General features: G+C 41.0%; 1 protein-coding gene across 1 annotated transcript in view; it reads left to right on the top strand.

Moving 5' to 3' along the window:
- The window catches only part of dbo (Kelch-like protein diablo), a 50,689-nt gene that overhangs the window by 3,078 nt on the left and 30,155 nt on the right, over positions 1-17,456 (top strand). Inside the window, exons 3-5 of the mRNA XM_065426531.1 lie at positions 5,099-5,257; positions 11,698-11,908; positions 15,097-15,280. Of these exons, the coding sequence (XP_065282603.1) occupies positions 5,099-5,257; positions 11,698-11,908; positions 15,097-15,280 (554 nt within the window). The remainder of the gene's footprint in view (positions 1-5,098; positions 5,258-11,697; positions 11,909-15,096; positions 15,281-17,456) is intronic.

Here is a 17,456-nt window from a genome sequence, read left to right as displayed (position 1 = left end):
TTATGGTTTCTTGCTTGTGGCCGCTATACCCTTATCATGCATACACTTTAATTGAAGTGTGGCTTGGCATATGATCTGCAATATTCTTTCGTTATGAAATCCCACTTTACAGTTACTAGATGGCTGAGAAAAGTTGCATGCAGTGCAGCATTTGCAGATGTTAACCCTTTAAGGATGGCACATATAAATACATGAAAATAACATTTATTTTCTATTTAAATGTGCAGAACACATTGAAAATAATCATAATTAAGAAAAAGTATTTTGCGGAAACTGTTTCAGCAATAGGAGAAAAATACCAGGCAGAAAACGAAGTAGGCTTCACCCCAAGCCACCTATGACTTGTTTGGAATTTTTACAGATACCTTTCATCATATGTGACCCATAGGTGTACATTTCATTTGCTTTACATCACATATGTGATACCACTGCAGCCGGATATCTTGCATCAGTCTCCTCTGATCGTGCTTTCAAAACAAAGCAATGCCCATGCCAGACTTCTTCATTGTACTGTGTTCCGGCTATAAACCAACAAATGACACTTGTGGCCTGTCATTCAGTGTTTGATGAAGACATTTAGCCTTAAACTTTGTACTCAATACCGAAACTAAGCAAAGTAATAATTTTTAAAAATCTTGTACATTGCCTGCAGGCAGCACTCGTCCATAAGGGGTTTACAGTTTATTTTGATGACAGTTTATTTTAAAGTTTATTTTGATGCTTATTGCATCTGTTAAGACATGTAAACTTTGTTGTAACATATGTAGAAAGATTGTGATACTGGTTTTTGGACGGACTTTATAAAGTGAATTTCAGTTTTGTATGTATGCCGTAGGTCACATTGTATAGGTTGTTAATTTACCATTCTGCTGTGTTCCAGAGCTTTAATTTATCAAATATAGAGAGGAGACAGATGGCGACTCCATAGATGCTGGTATGAACTGCTATGAGCCACAAGTTGATAACATAAAAGTGATTAGTTGATGCCACCATATTTTTGTTGATTGTCCTGACATTTAGTTCAATCGTGTTTTGTTCCATTTTCATACAAAGCATACTTATGCAAGCATACTTATCTGTGATGCTCTAAAAAGAATAGACTAATGAAGATGCAGCACCAGCACCCTGATTAACAGCTTCATGTGCAAAATTTGGCCTTGGCCCCTATCAATGTACCTGCTTTAATGTACAGTGTGGATCCTAGGTGGCACCTCAACTTCCATACCATGAAAAAATAAATGAAACCACAAACGAAACATTGCAGCGTGGCATGGATTGGACCTCTTTTGAAGTCATTGAAGTAAAAAAGCGCAGAGCAAAATTGGATTTGAAGATAGATTCAGGAATGTGGATAGGCAGCTGGAGTGCACAAATATCTAGCTTTTGCTTGGACACAAAATGTCAGAAGAGATCAAGAAAGCTGGTAACCATGTACAGGCTAATTGGAAGTACAAGTAGGCAACCTGCAATAAATACAAGTGACAGAAACGGAAATGGTAACTTTGATGCAGAGAATGGAAAGAAAAACTGTCCATGAAGATTTACAAAGACGACAAAAGAAATAAAATTTCTGTAAAGAAAATTTCTAACACAGAGAGCAGCGCCTTGCCTTTTGAGGTCCAAGCTGGCTGCCTGAAGACAAAAACATCACAAAAGCAAATATTTGCAACAGGATGACACCTGTGCCTACTGCAGAAAAAAAATCTGGAAATGACTTGGAACATTGTAAGTAGTGCAGTCGATCCAATCAGAACTGTGAGGAACGTCCACCTTCCAGAAACACCGGGATTCAAAGCTAATGGGAGAATTAACTGTTGGTGTTGACAATCATAGTCATAATAAATTGTAAATTGTGTGTTGAAGTGTGCCGTGGAAGGGATGTTAACTGCAGCCTCCATTTGTGCATGCTAGAATAACATAGTCTGCAAGCTGCTGGAGTCTTTCTTGACACACGGAAACCACACTCAGTCTCTGACTCTTGTCTCTTGTGTGCACTCGGGGCAAACTTCTCAAGGAAGAAGCCATGTGCTGAGCACTTCGCATGAGTACTATCCATCTCCATTTTCAGCAATGGTACCCAGCTAAGCTAACATAAAGCTAAAACAAAGGCTTCCATTGGCTGCAGTAACATATTGTAATACCACCAGCACTTCGCTCACAATTGGCTGCCATCCTTGCATCGCTGGGAGCATAAGAAGCACAAATCATCTTTCTTGAACTTGTGTTTTTCAAGAAATATGTGTTTGAATGAACATAGAACTTGTAAAACATTGTGTAGGAAATTTGGATTCAACTTTTTGGAAGCAAACAAATTAAATACAACATACTATCTAGAGTCCCTTTAGCTACTGTAACTCGGTGGTGTTTTACTAATGAAAATGAGGTCATAGGCTTGATTACAGGCTATAGCAACCACATTAAAATTGGAGGGTGATGCAAGAATACCCATGTATGATTTTAATCTACATTGATGAACTCCCAGTAGTTAGTTCAGAGCTCTCCATAATGGAATCCCCCAGAACCAGGCGTAGCTTTCAGACATTAAAACTGTCTTTCACTGTGGATCGTGTTTAAGTTCTCATAACTTGTCGAAACATGCAAGGAGTGTTGTAAATTTGTGCATATTGCTTGCTGTCCTGTGTATAGTTTACTGGCTAGTAACGGGGTGCAGCAGATATTCAAAAACACAAGAAAATTTGTTGCACCATTAATTCTGTGAAAATGCATACATTCATCTATTGCTCTTGGATAGTCTTGTGGGGATTCAGACTCTCATAGACTTCAACAGCCTTTGTATATCGTTTGTCTATTTACATTAAGATGGCAGCTTTCAGCATCAAGCAAGAAATGAGAAGGCATGCTCTGTTCATCATACTTGCCGCCGACCACATAAATTTGGAAATTGTAACATTCTTAAACATGGAAAGATAGTTTGTTTTCGAAGTGAAAAATACCTGCTCAACTCAAAAGGGTATCTGCCTTCTGTGGCCAAAAGGGAATTGTCAACAAGGAAATGGTCAGGACAGCTGACTTTGTCGGTCAAGTAAGATCATCACTAAATGAATTAGAACAGTTAAAAAAAAAAATAGGTGTTGATATGCATATCATCAGGCATCCACCAAGTCCTAAATCATAGAAAGAGGGCAGCTCATAATTGAGAGGAGAAAGTTCCTGCTGAACAAGCTCAAGCACCCTGAGCAACAAGACATGCTGTAGTTCTATCAAGATGAAAATAGCTTTTTGCAAGATTAAGTAGTCAAGAGAAAAGCAGTGCCAGATGGCTTTGTTCTAGCCACCAAGAATTTTCCACTGCTATGAAAACCAAGTTTCCGTAATCTGCCATGATTTTAGCAGTTGTCAGCTGCAAGGGCCATATGTCGCTCCACTTCTTACCTCAAAGCCTCGGAGCCAGTGCTACTACACGTGTTGAGAAGTTCTGTAAACAGCTTTGGATTGAGCATGTCGTCTAAGGATGACGACATGTCTTACAATAAACACTGCACACATGGCTTCAATGATGTAAGATTGGATATCCAAAGTTTCCATGGCCACGTCACTTTTATGTGCCCCCTCCCCATCTCTCTGGGCTTATACTCGATGGACCATTATATATGGGATGTAGTTAAAAGAGAGTCAAACTAAAAACCTCAGAACAGCAAACACTCCATTTTGGATGCAATGACCAACTGCCAAAAGGACCACCTTATCAAGGTCTACATGAGGTCATGGGGCTGTATCGAAGCCATCACTGAAAATAGTGGTGTGATCGAATGAATTTGAATAGAGGAGTCTTGGTGAGCTGTGTACAAAGTTTGGTACATTAATAAAGGGAAAATGAGACATCCATCCGATTGCTACAATTGGGTGGATGTCTCATTTTTTCTTTATTAATTACTTCTCCACCTTGCGGATTTTTGCAGAACTATTACGGCAAAGTTTGGTACAATCGCATTGCTTTTCACGAAAGGTTTGACAGCTTTTCATCACTAAAACGTGTTCTCAAATATATTTCACTCTCAGTATATTGATGGAAGGAACTTGGTCTTATGCTTGTTCTTTCATACTATGATTATAAAGCTGTGTTATGTAGTTCTAATAACTCTGGAACCATTCTACCTCCTTGTAGGCCATAAATAGAGTAGCCATGTCTGTATTTTCATATGGAATTTAGCGTAAAACAACTTAACTGTTTGGGGCAGAGCAGAGATTAGATCTGTTTTAACAAAGAAAATGTGTTTGTGTAAATGTGAATATAGTTGGTAAGCTGTTGGAAGCAGGCTTTGTCACAGCATTCACCTTATTTTATAGAGGCTTGTGAACATGTTTTCTTTAGCTTTTTCATGAAAAAAAAAAACGAAATACAAGTAAGAGTAGATATGTGGGCATATTTGCATTGTGCAATTTATTTTAAATATACAAATAACAGATGACGGGAAGCAGGGGGCTCACAGTGCTGTGGCACTCTCAGTGCACTGCTGTGCTTGCAAAGGAAAAGGTCGACCTTCTAAAAAAATATTTTATTGAAATTGAGGGATGCAACTATGCACGTCAGAAAAGTTGGAGCAGAATGGTTTGTTTTTACTAACATGAGTCATACCAAGCTACCAAGTTCAGCATTCAGCCACTGTTTCCTCTTTTTGCACTGGACTTGCATGTGCTGCAACATGGCTGTTTATGACATCTTGCACACAGATGGGGTTATGGAGGCATGTGCATTTAGAATAGTTGCTGTGTAATCCTGCAGCGAGCGCTATTCTAGTCCCTGCAGATTTGTTTTATTCTAAAAGTAACTTAAATTTCTGCCAAAAAGATTAACTTTGGATTTGCAGCATTACCACATATTTCTATCTTAGATGTTGATTTGTATACTTATGAGAGCACTTGGTGCCCTTAACTGATGGGTCTTGGTTTGCTCAAAGATAAATGCTAGAACTTGCTGCAAAAATGAAAAAAAGAACAGCCGCGCTTATACTGCCTTGAGACTTTTATTCCTTTTTGTATTTTTTAAGCTTACTGCTAGATTGACACTATAATGTCTCGTGGCAAGTTTGATTTTATTTTTATACTATTTTTACCAGTGCCTTGTTTTACATTGCAGGTGATGGAAAGTGAAGAATTCCTTCTTTTACCAGTCAACCAGTTGGTAGACATAATATCAAGTGACGAACTCAACGTCCGGAGTGAAGAACAGGTTTTCTCAGCAGTCATGTCTTGGGTAAAATACAATGTTACAGAAAGGAGACAGAACTTGGGACAGGTGAGGCTGAAAGTATTCGTTTGCCATTCTTCAGTCTGCCCAAAGGTTTAAGCTAATAACAAGAATAGAATTTGCCTTTAAATGGACACTAATACATTTAATCAAGCAATGATGGTAGATTAGTGACACGAGATGTTCAAAGCATCAGTTTTATCTGGAATAGAGCTTTTGTAAGTGGGAAAATGACGTAAACATAGGACAGGATTCTTATCGCCACTTTGAAAGTATAGTAAGAGCCCCCATAAATATCCCATATATAAATGCCAATTTGTAGCTGACCACGTGCATAAATATATATATTTTTTGAATGACGCTGGCTAACACTTCTAGGGGAATCTAGATCTGCTAAACATAAATACCCAAGTTAGTGGACGGTTTCATAGCCGTCGCCGTAGCACAATTGGTAGTCCAACACGTGTAATGCAGAGGTTGTGGGTTCGGCTCCCACCGGTAACACATTATCCTTTTATCCACTTTCATTTCCATTTCTTTATTATTTTCTACATTTCAATTGCAACTGCAGCTAATTTCTCTATGCTTTCCTTGGCTTCATTGTCTGTTGGCTTTATATGGTCATGATTAACAAAATCGAGCCCCTCGGTTCCCCTTCTTCTCTTGTTTATTCATTGTGAGGGTCTCGGGTCTGGCAGCCTTGATGCCATTAGGTATCATGCAAGGGTTTATTAGCCACGTGCCCGTTCTCCTAAGATCACGTGTTACTTGATGCCATCTGGCAAAATAAGGGATGCTCGATATCCGCCTACCTTGGCTCTGAGTAGCACTGGCTAACACTCCTAGGGCTAGATCTAGTAAACACAAATACCCAGTTACTGGACGATTTGATAGTTGTCACCGTAGCACAATTGGTAGTCCAACACGTGTAATACAGAGGTTATGGGTTTGGCCCCCACCAGTGACACATTTTCTTTTCATCCACTTTCATTTCCCCTTCTTTTATTATTTTCTACATTTCAATTTCAACTACAGCTTATTTCCTCAGTGCTTTCCTTGGCTTCATTGTCTGTTGGCTTTACATGGTCATGATTAACAAAATCAAGCCCCTCAATTCTCCTTCTTTTCTTGTTTATATATATATATATATATATATATATATATATATATATATATATATATATTGTATTTAATGCAGAAGGAAACCTAGTTTGGGCAATTTTACTGAAATTTATAACAGAGCTCAGTAGTGTTACATCTTCCCACAAATAGCACTGTCAGTGCTATTTGTGGCAGCATGGTGCCATTTTCCTGGGGCACTGTCTCAAAGTAAGCAGCAGAACCCAGTAGAGCATGACCTTCAATGTTGCCAGCACTGCATAGAGTCCCATGTAAATTTCCATGTTTGTAATGGGCAATTTGAATTGTGGAATTGTTAGGCTCCTTTGGTCACAATTTTTCTTGTGCTAAAGTTAGCCCTTAGCATAAAATAAATGTTGCAAGCTTTCTAGAAGACTAATGCAGGAGTCTAGATAGATTCAGTCATTGCATTTAGTGTCTCTTTTAGGTCAATGGGAAGGCATTTTATCCTGTAGAAACCTGTTATCTTCGCACTAACCATGTGTTATAAACACCATTAAGCATTTGCTAATTCATTTTAATAGCTCAGTAAATGTAGATACAGAAAAGTCAACTTTGGCATAAAGGTAGGGTACTTTAGGCATTGAAGGTCAGTCAATGTTTTTGCTCTTCCTTTCTCACCAGGACTTCTTCACTTGAGAGAAGGCAAAGAAAATACAAGGAACAGTTAAGGAGCATAGGCTTTTGATTTACTAGGAGTGCTTAGATATGGGCTATCAGCTTGCCAGTCTCTCAAGGTGTATATCTTGTGAAGTAACATCATTCTATAGTAGCAACAACTTTACTTCATGTTGAAAGTAAATTGAAAGAGCAGAATGGGGATTAAGACAGAAAACATGCAAAACAACACCTAGCCAATTCTGTATTTTTTTTTTCTTGTGCCGTCATGCTGCTTCAATTAAGCTGTAATATCTTTCTGTAGTGTAGTATACTCAATGAGCATTTTACAAAAGCCTGAAAGTGAAACAACGAAAATGCTTGTGTATTGGCAAATTATTTAACTTAGTCTGCATCTCCATTTTCAGTTGATGAATGGTAATTTTAATTGAAAAGAGACCACCATGGCGTGGCGTTGTGTTCAGCATCTTAGGTAGTGTTCCCACCAAAGTCTTATCCCGGGGATCAGGGGAGGAATCATGCATGATGTCGTTTCCAGCAAACCTTCTCTTCCTCCACCCCCGCTAGCACCAAGATCATGCACTGCCGCCGCCGAGCAGATGCTCATGTGAAGGCTGGGCACTGCTCCATCCCCAGCGATGGGGGAGCATTTGTAGATCTTGAGCAAACACCCAGGGGGCCGCACCGCTTGATGAAGGTGTGGCACGGGAGTCACAGGGTGCATTATCCTTGCAGCAGAGAGGTCAAATTTCTGCCTGCTGTGAATACCCCTTTATTTCCTGAAGTTGTGTGACAAAATAGTAGACAAACCCATCACTGATGGGATTTGTTTGAATTTGGTCGTGTTTTCTGTTATATCAACACATTTCCAACGGAATGTAGTTACCCAACCTTTACATAAAGACAAAAATGACAGTAGTTGCAAGTATTTAACTTTTAGTCAGCTGTGTTTTTGGCAGTATTAGCAAAGCAAATGTGTGTGTGTGGGGGGGGAGACAATGGATGGGCCGCCTGTCTCCCCACCATCCATTCTGCCTGTCTTCCATTCTGGCCTTGCATGTAAGGTTCCTTACATGCTGTCTTTTCTTCGCAACATACTGAAATTAAGTAAGTGATTTTAACTTAAGCCAACACATAAAACATTGCAATGTTACTCATTCTTCTGTTCAAGCATTTTTGTGTGAGGCCCATAAAAAAAGAATTTTTAATGACAGGCAGTGCTTTTGGTATTCGAACCTTTAAAGGAAACTATTTTCAGAATTAAAGAAATATTTATACAGGTTAGAGACATATACTTTGTTACTTAATACATGGTTGACGTCTAAAAGCTTGCTTCAAAATGTTTATTCTGTCCTGGCTTCAAAATAAGCTCTGGGGGCGTTGAAAACACTTCACAAACGTAGTAGTACAGAGGTTCAGCTGCTTCTGCACTGTCTGGCCTGAACATTTGCAGCAACAGTTGCCCCTCAAGATTAGCAGCACAATCATTGCCTACTCTACCACCCCATCTTCTGATGCCTCTATCAGAGGTAAACATTACAAAATTTGTGTAGAATGGAACTGCACAGTCTATTTCATGTCAAACCTGTGGTGCAGCATTTAAATAATTCGCCGAACTTTTTGGTACTACCACACTTTCCATGCATACTGTCATATTTCTCATTGCGGGAATCTGTGCCCATTACTGTCTTTTTACGCAGTAATCATCCTAATAAAGTGAGGGAATGCTGAACGAGTTGGTAGCATGACACACAAGGGACTAGGAAAGAAGGGACAGCACAAGCGCTGTGTCATTGCTTTTTTCCTTGTACCTTGTATGTCGCAATGCAAATTCATTGCTAACATAATGAAGGAGGTAACATGTTTGTTTCTTTCACGCAATGCCATTAATTTTTTATGCAGTTGGTGATTAGAGTAGCCTGTTACTGTATATACATTGCATTGGAAGGAAGTCTGTTCTGAATTCTAAGAATTAATATGCTCTGATGATGGCACTTGGTTTTTGCTTGCATCACATTTGCATATTAAAGTTATATTGCCTCTTTGTTTCCTCTCTAAATACTAAGTTATATATTTACTTCACTAGCATTTCTGTACTGCTCTTTGTATTCAAATGTGTTTGTATGCTATATGGCCTTTCTAAGCTGTATTGATACCCCTTCACCTGCCCCTCCCTCCCCCCCCCCCCCCCACACTAGCACACACACTTTTTTTTATGAAGTTTTTCATGAGGGTTTTCCTTAGACTTCTCAGAATTTTCTTAGTTCAAAACACTAAAGTGACAACAGCATGAAAAATATTTCTAGCACATGTGCAGTGTGGCGTTACGTAATGTTGATGCATCCACCTCTTGCAACAAGATTAGAACGCTATATTACAGCCAAAATGTGCACAATGGGGTGTTCAAGGCTATCTAATGTATTCACTTCAGCTGGTAACTAGACCGAACACATTTCACCTGAAATTATACTGTGGTCATTGTGAAATGTAAAAGGGGCACACAAAGATCAGCCAATGCCACACTGAAAACATGTAAAAGACATGTTCCATGCGTTTGATACTTTATGAGGCATTCACACTAGTGAGTTGCACATGTCGCATGCCCAACTTGGTCACAAAGTGACGGTAGCAGTTTGTTGCTTTGGTTGAAAAGCAACTCTTTTTGTGCAGTAGCTCTCTTCTCAATTTTTCAGCTCTGCGACGTAAGTCACAAAACAGCTGAACCAGTCAGCAGTGTGTTGTAAGAGGATATTGGAATGTGCTAAAATTTCACGTACAACTTCCCGAGTACAGAGACACTCCAGCACTGCTGCTTTTACTTTGCTAGGGAGTGAGCAGCTCTGGCTTCTCACTCCCTTACAGCGCAATCAGCACCATCATGGTACATTTTAAGACAGTGCAGTAAGATCATCATAAAAATATGCAACGAGAGCCAGAGAATGACAAGTGAAAAGAAGCGAGCCAAGCATGTTTGAAACAAGAAGCACAAATTTGAGCTCAGCTTGTTGGTGTGAATGGCAAAAATGTTTGCCTACAGGAGGTGAACAAGATGCAAGCAAACATGCCCCTATTGGTGACCCATGTTTTCTTTCATGCTGTTTAATCGTAAAAGTGCAAAATATTTTGGCATGAACAAGCATAAGAGCACGAACAGAACCCATCCGAGGTGGCACCTCATAGATCATGCTTGCCAGTGTGAACGTCTGTAGTCTTGTGTTGCTCCTTGTTCAGCAGTCACAGTGAGTCGTGCGACCTGTGTCTGTTGTCAATGTGAGTGCATCTTTAGTTCTAGCTTGATAATAGTCAGAGGAGTTGCTTTAACCTACTATGCATGCGCACAAGAGCATTTGGCTTTATACCTAGCAAAACAAGTTGGTTTCTAAGTAGTACACTTGATGATGCATTCTTTAGCTCCGAGCATAAGATTAAGCCATGTACAATGACCTGCGTTGTTATTCAAACAACTTATTTTACGCTTACCAGTGCCTTGTTTACACTGAAATATTGCAACAACTTTATATTTTTTGGTCTGCATTGTTCAGTAGAACACTTTGTATCATTGTTTACCTGATTGCTTGGGACTCTTAGTTGCTGGCGGATAGCAAAACCACTCCACAGCTCTGCAACAGCTCGCTTTTCTGATGGTGAAGGCGTTTATGATGCTTTTTCATTTTCTTCTGTGTGAACCAGACAAGCAGAGGTGCCAAATGTAATACAGTAAAAGCTCGTTAATTCGAACCGCAAGGGGAAGCCGCTTCAGTTCGAATTAACGAAAGTTCGAACTAACGAAAGTGAAGGAGAGCAACAGTACACTGCGATTTGGAAGCAGTAGGGCATGTCAGAAATTTGGCTTGTCACAAAGTGATGGCGTGTGCCGCGGGCACACGCCACCTTCAAGTCGAAGCTCTGGGTCCGACTGTGCCACACCACCGATATCCACCGAAACGAACGTTAGCCGAGGCTTGACACCATCACAATGAATAGCGACGGCCAATACCTCCTAAGCTGAAAACAGAGATTCACAACTGATGAAGACTGCCGAGACAAAGACGCTGAACATGTGAACGTGGCGAAGGCCCTGATTCGTTGGTTCTCGATTGCAAGCGCAGCTGCGACGTACTTGATTTGCTGTGTTTTGGCGCTTGCCGTGCCATCTCCGCATAACATTAGCAGCTGTACAAGATTTGCAAAGCCTCCGAGATTCGCAACGGGCAAGAAGTCTCGGAGGATACGTAGAACGGAGAGGCGGCAGCCGCCGCTGCCTTCTGGCTGACCCCGCGTCGGTTAGATTTTTTTCCAATTTTGCCTTCTCAAGCCGTTCTCTCAATTTCGGAGGCAATACCGCCTTGTGTGTAGGCAGAAAGCGCGTTTCTCTGGCCGTGTGCCAGGCGAGCGTAGTTCGAATTATCCGTGAGGGAACCTTCTGGCGTTCGAATTAACGAACTTTTTTATACATAGACTTCTGTGGAGCTTGGCTGGACCAAATCGTACAGTTCGAATTATCCATAAATTCGAATTATCGAAGTTCGAATTAACGAGCTTTCACTGTATTGAATATGTAGACCAAAAGATGCATTCTTGTTGCAAAATTTCAGTATGAATAAAGCTGGAGTAAGCGTAAAACCTTCTTTTAAGGTTGAGAGAATAAAAATGCTGTGTATTGGTTAGGCCTTGATGCAACCTGTTGAATAGTGGCGCTAAACTTTAGAAGGCGCTGCAAATTCTTTCAGGTACTTCAGCATGTTCGGCTCCCTTTGCTCAGCCCAAAGTTTCTTGTGGGCACAGTGGGCTCAGATCTTCTCATTAAGAGCGATGAAGTGTGTCGCGACTTGGTGGATGAAGCCAAGAATTACCTGTTGCTGCCCCAGGAAAGGCCACTCATGCAGGGCCCACGCACTAGGCCTAGGAAGCCTGTGCGTAGAGGTGAAGTCCTCTTTGCAGGTAAATAAAGCTTTTGTGTTTATTCTGTGAAATTATAAAAAAAAAAGTGAACTTGTTTTCTGGTTATTTTTTTCTTTCTTCCTCTGCTTTTTTGCTTTGTTTAAGGCATTACTTTTTCCATTGAAATTAACCTAGCTACTTTGCTCAATGACAAGGCATTGAGCTACTTTGCTCAATGCCGTGTCAGTTATGTGTACCACATCATTCTTCATGGCCAGTGTTACGTTCATGTCCCATCTGCAAAAACCTGCTGGCCACCGTGAATGTGGCTGGAGCGGGCTTGTACCAAAGCAGCTGTGCTGTGCTCACTAGCACTCACTGGAGGCATGTCTACAGACAATGAGGATGCGTCTCTAACCCTTGTCCTATTACTGATGGCAGATTTGTGGCAGACAAAGACAAGACGGACATAGCGCTGATTTTCAACACTTTGTCCGCCTTGTCTTCTTTTCATCCAGTGTAGGTTTCACAATGTAGTTTAAGTTATGAACCTAGGGGTTTAACTTTGTCGGTGAGACATGCAAAGACATTTATGTGCAATAGAGAAGACATTGATGAAGGGTGTGAACACACAAGTGCTTCTGTGTGACAACTTAGTGCATCTGTGTCTTTTACTGCACTTGAACATTTTAGCATAGTAGTTACTGAAACACTCATGTGGCAGATCTATCGGGCTTATAATCTTGTAGTTCTTTAATAGCATTTAAATAGCCCTTTAGTCGAAAATGCCAGTACCAGGTGTTATGTGGCACAAGGTAGATATGATCTGTAGAGCCAGGCATAACTGTTTAGGTGTGCCAGTGAGAGCAGCTCACATCGATGCAGAAGCTGCATTTGCCTGCTAGGAAAGAAGAAGCACTGGTATGACCAGAGTAGTGTTGAGTAGTGATAACATCATCAAAAATGTGAACAAGTTCCATCACCCAGCCTTTAATAGTACATATTGAGATGATATGTTGTATCTACAAAGCCCAATGTGCTACTACTTTGCACTTATCACCATTAATAATGTGGAAAACATTGTGAACACAAAACAGGCACTTGCTCTGTTTGTGAACTAGCAGACACCTCGGACACTTTCGGAGAGGGTCTGGGTTCTGCCTCACTTCCGGCATTGTTTTTCAGTTTTGGTATCACAAATGTAATTTTTTCTAGCTTCTTGTGGTGCATTCACTTGCACCTTCCACATTAAATTTTGCAGAGAACCTTTTTTGTATCTACACTATTAAGAAAAAGGCTTTATAAGCTGTGTGAAATTTTGTTGCAATTGGCTTTCATATCAGCAGGTTACCAAAAATTAGTTTGTGATAGGAATTTCGGAAGTACAAATACTTTAGTAAGAAATTAGTCATCTGTTTTGACTGGGAAAGTCAAAATCAAGATTGCAGGGTTCAAATTATGAAGTTGTCTTGTTGGCAGAGGCTAGGAACAGTTTTGATGGATGGATGGATGGATGGATGGATGGATGGATGGATTGGATGGATGGATTGGATGGATTGGATGGATTGGATGGATGGATTGGATGGATTGGATGGATTGGATGGATGGAATGGATGGATGGATGGATGGATGGATGGATGGATGGATGGATGGGTGGGTGGGTGGGTGGGTGGATGGATGGGTGGATGGATGGATGGATGGATGGATGGATGGATGGATGGATGGATGGATGGATGGATGGATGGGTGGGTGGGTGGGTGGGTGGATGGATGGATGGATGGATGGATGGATGGATGGATGGATGGATGGGTGGATGGGTGGGTGGGTGGGTGGGTGGGTGGGTGGGTGGGTGGGTGGATGGATGGATGGATGGATGGATGGATGGATGGATGGAAAACTTTAATAAATATAATAATAATTAATAATTAATTAATAATAATTTTGATGGAAAACATATTTTGTTTTTCCTATGATTAACATAATGTCTTTGTGGTACAATTGTGGCTTACACTCTTGCTGTTGTTATTTTTATCATGTTATTTTTTTCCTATTTTGTTTATTCTTGTGATGTGCAAAAAAAATATTTCTCTCTGATATGGTGTGCTGTCGCATAGGCCACTAGGCTGCTGGCCGCCACTGGATAATAAAATTCTATCTGTCTCTAGTTTATGGACAGTTCTGACTTCATGACATTGTGGCATCTTTTTTAACATATATGAACTTGAACTGTAGCACATATGCCATGTGATGCACATACACCATGTGACACTTGGAGGTCATTGCTGCCATCTTTTGTGAGGCTAACTCGACTTGAGCACTTACCACTTCCCTCTTACCAGTACTCTTGCTTATGTGGTGCAGCCAGCCATAACCAGGCTACCCTATTCGTGAAGTGTATGCATCACCTGATAAGTGCAGCTGGGCTTTAAGCAATAGGATGGGGTTGAAAGGCACCCTCTTTATCATATATAACTGTACTGCTGTTGAGCACAGTGCCACTGCTCATGTTTTAGACCGCTTTGGCACAGTAGTTTGTTATAAACTTGACAGTGTTGTGAACCATAGCAGCATTTATGGTGATCATTCAGTGTCTATCACAGTGCAAAGCTGCGCTTGCTTGAGTGCAGGCTTCCTTAGTTACAGAATCTTCTTTTCAGCAATTACTTTGTGAAAGTATCTCACCCACTCTAGCTCTGTCTTCGTTCCCCTGTTGTAACCTTATTTTATGTCTTCCTCATAAGACAAGCAGCAGTGTGTTTTATGAGCATTATGGGCAGTACATGTTTTTCGTTTACCCTGGCTGCACTATTCACAAATTAAATGCATGGTCAAGTAACTTAGGAGAGCAGTTTCTAGTTACAATAAAAATGGCTTTAGCATTATAACTGCGTTGGTTCATTAGTACTTTTATTGTTCAGCTGGTGCTCTGTTATGGTAACTAATGGGCAGTACCTCAGGCGGTGCTTGCATTGATGCAGAGTTAAATAGTTCTGTCTGTATTATCATGTAGACAAGACTTGTCCTTGTTAACAACATCACTCAAATGCTTTATGGATTTGGTTAGCAGTGATCTGATATAACTGAGACTTTTCTGTAAATAAGCTTGTGCAGATTAGAGTTTGAAGCAGCCCATCGTTCAGAAAAATAGTGTTGGTTAAAAATTAAGTGTTGTATGCTTTCTTTTGTCTTAGTACACAAAGCACTTAGAAGTTATTTTGGCCTATTTAAAGTAATTTATTCTTTTTCAGTGGGTGGATGGTGCAGTGGCGATGCTATTGCCAGTGTGGAGCGCTATGATCCTCAGGCTAACGAGTGGCGAATGGTGGCACCCATGAGCAAACGTCGGTGTGGTGTTGGTGTTGCAGTGTTGAATGACCTTCTTTATGCTGTTGGTGGTCACGATGGCCAGTCATATCTTAACAGCATTGAACGGTTAGAATATTCATGTTTATTGTATTATTGTCTGTGCTTTTCATGGTGACTTAAAACGGACAAAAAGTGACTAGGAAAGGAATTGTATGGCTTTTGTCGTCTGTATGCCCAATGAAATGCATAATTTGTAGCATTGGCAAATTGCATGCGAATGAACCATTACAAAATTTTGAACAGTGAATGCTGTACTTTTCATTCCAGTGTGTAAGAAAAGATACTTGGTTTTCTAAAAGCAATGTTACATACTGCAGCAATGTGCCTGTGCTGATGTTGACCTAGCAATAATTAAATTTTTTTTGCTGCAGCTAATGCTTACATTAAAAATTAAGCACTACAGCACCAAATTTGAACTGTGCTGCAGTTATGGTCAGTAGGCAGAGTGTTGTGGGCACCGCCCCACTGCACTGTAGCCTCATCAGTGCAAGGCATTGAAGAAAGAGCGGGAGCATCGCGAAGGGGATCAAAGGTGATCCTTGATTGCTGATAACTTTGCTTCTACTGAACACGTTGAAGTGCTTTTTGCTGCAAAGTATATATCAAATAGTCTATTTTAACTTCAAATGCATTTCTCGACTTCAAAAAGAGTGTCTCACGGACCTTTTAAAAATGCACTGTTGTTCCATTGGCTTTTCTAACAAAATGCCATTTTATGCATTGAAGCTTAGAAATTACTGGAATGCCAATTCTGCACAGGTATGCTACCGCTGCTCATTGCACTGAACTGTGCTGAGAGGCGAACTCTGCTACGTCCCGCTACATTTCCGCATAATATTGGAAATCTGCGCCCACTCTACACCGAAAGGGTTGCTTATGATTTCAAAAAACTGAACTATGCCCTCAAATGCCATTTTACCGCACCACCTTAAGTGGCATGACGTGGTCCAGCGGCTGCATTAGCTCTGCGGTGGGCCGAGTCAAGGGATCGCACTGTTGCTTCTTCCGTGAGTTGCTGTCTATATTCAATACCTTCCACCCTGATGCGTGCAGGATGCTTAGGCAACGGGACAGCCTCGATATTCTGTCAGGAACGAGCAAACGTGCTGGTGCTGAGCCAGATCCCGCGCTTCTGCGTGACCAATGTAAAATGGTGACCGAAGCTTCAGACGTATGGTGTCTCGCTCGATTTTTCGAACATAACGTGCACATTGGCGCAGACATGGTGGCCATAAACAACTTTTTCACTATTCAATTTGTCGCCTATCTCCCACTTTTCTTGGTGTGGTGATTTCATGGCGTTAGAATAGTGGTATATGGCCTCTACCAAGAATTTGGTCGACTCAACATGAAACGACAACTTTCACTTCTGTATACTGACAAAGTGCCTCTGGTCGAGCCTTGCTGTATCGTAAACGGCCGTGACAAAAATATGCTGCCAGCTGACGTGGCGGGCAGGTCGTCGTCGTGAGATGGCGTCCTATATATTCGAATGAGTAAACCTCTACGTTGATTAGGCCTGGGATTACGGGATAGATTGGCGGCCGGAAGCTGAGATTGGGACTGTGGGTGACATGCCAGCAACTACTGCGAACGCTTTGCGAAGTTTGCTTTTGCACTTACTGGACGGAATGGTGAAAGCTTGTGTGTAGGCAGAAAGCTCCAATCTGAATTTGCTGATCACAACCCAGTCTGACAGCCTTACATGTGCTCAGTCAAAGGTCATGTGCATATATCTGCAATTCATGATGGTGCAGAATGCACATCAAGCTCGGTGACGAGCGAAAGTGAACCATTCTGGCAGTGTTGACCATCGCAATATTTTAAGTAGATTATTGTCAGTAAATCACAGCACAGGGAAAAAAAGTAAATACTTCACACCACTGGTGGTACCATTTTTCAAAAGAGCACTCCGTCTTAAAGATACATTTATAGGAGCAAGATCACGCTGAAGATTTTCAAAACGCTTCCGAAGTCTGCACATAGTATGTCTAAGTGCTTCTGTCCTTTCTTCTTTAAGCACATCTTAGGACACCACCACTTCGTCGCAGACCACAGTAAGGACTACGATAAAAGGAGGAGGAGGGGGGTCATTTTCAGTGTTTGACTTTATGAACCAGTGACCACTTACTGCTTTCACATGCATTGTCCACTGTAAAAGCCCCATATAATATAGCTTGCAATTGCATTCATAAACCTGCTCTGAAAGTCCATTTTACTGCTCTGAAATTGGTTGGGCCAG

The sequence above is a fragment of the Dermacentor albipictus genome, chromosome 1, assembly GCF_038994185.2.
Source record: "Dermacentor albipictus isolate Rhodes 1998 colony chromosome 1, USDA_Dalb.pri_finalv2, whole genome shotgun sequence".
Classification (NCBI taxonomy): domain Eukaryota; kingdom Metazoa; phylum Arthropoda; class Arachnida; order Ixodida; family Ixodidae; genus Dermacentor; species Dermacentor albipictus.
The sequence above is the reverse complement of the archived record's forward strand: the minus strand, read 5'-3'. Positions and strand labels throughout refer to the sequence as shown.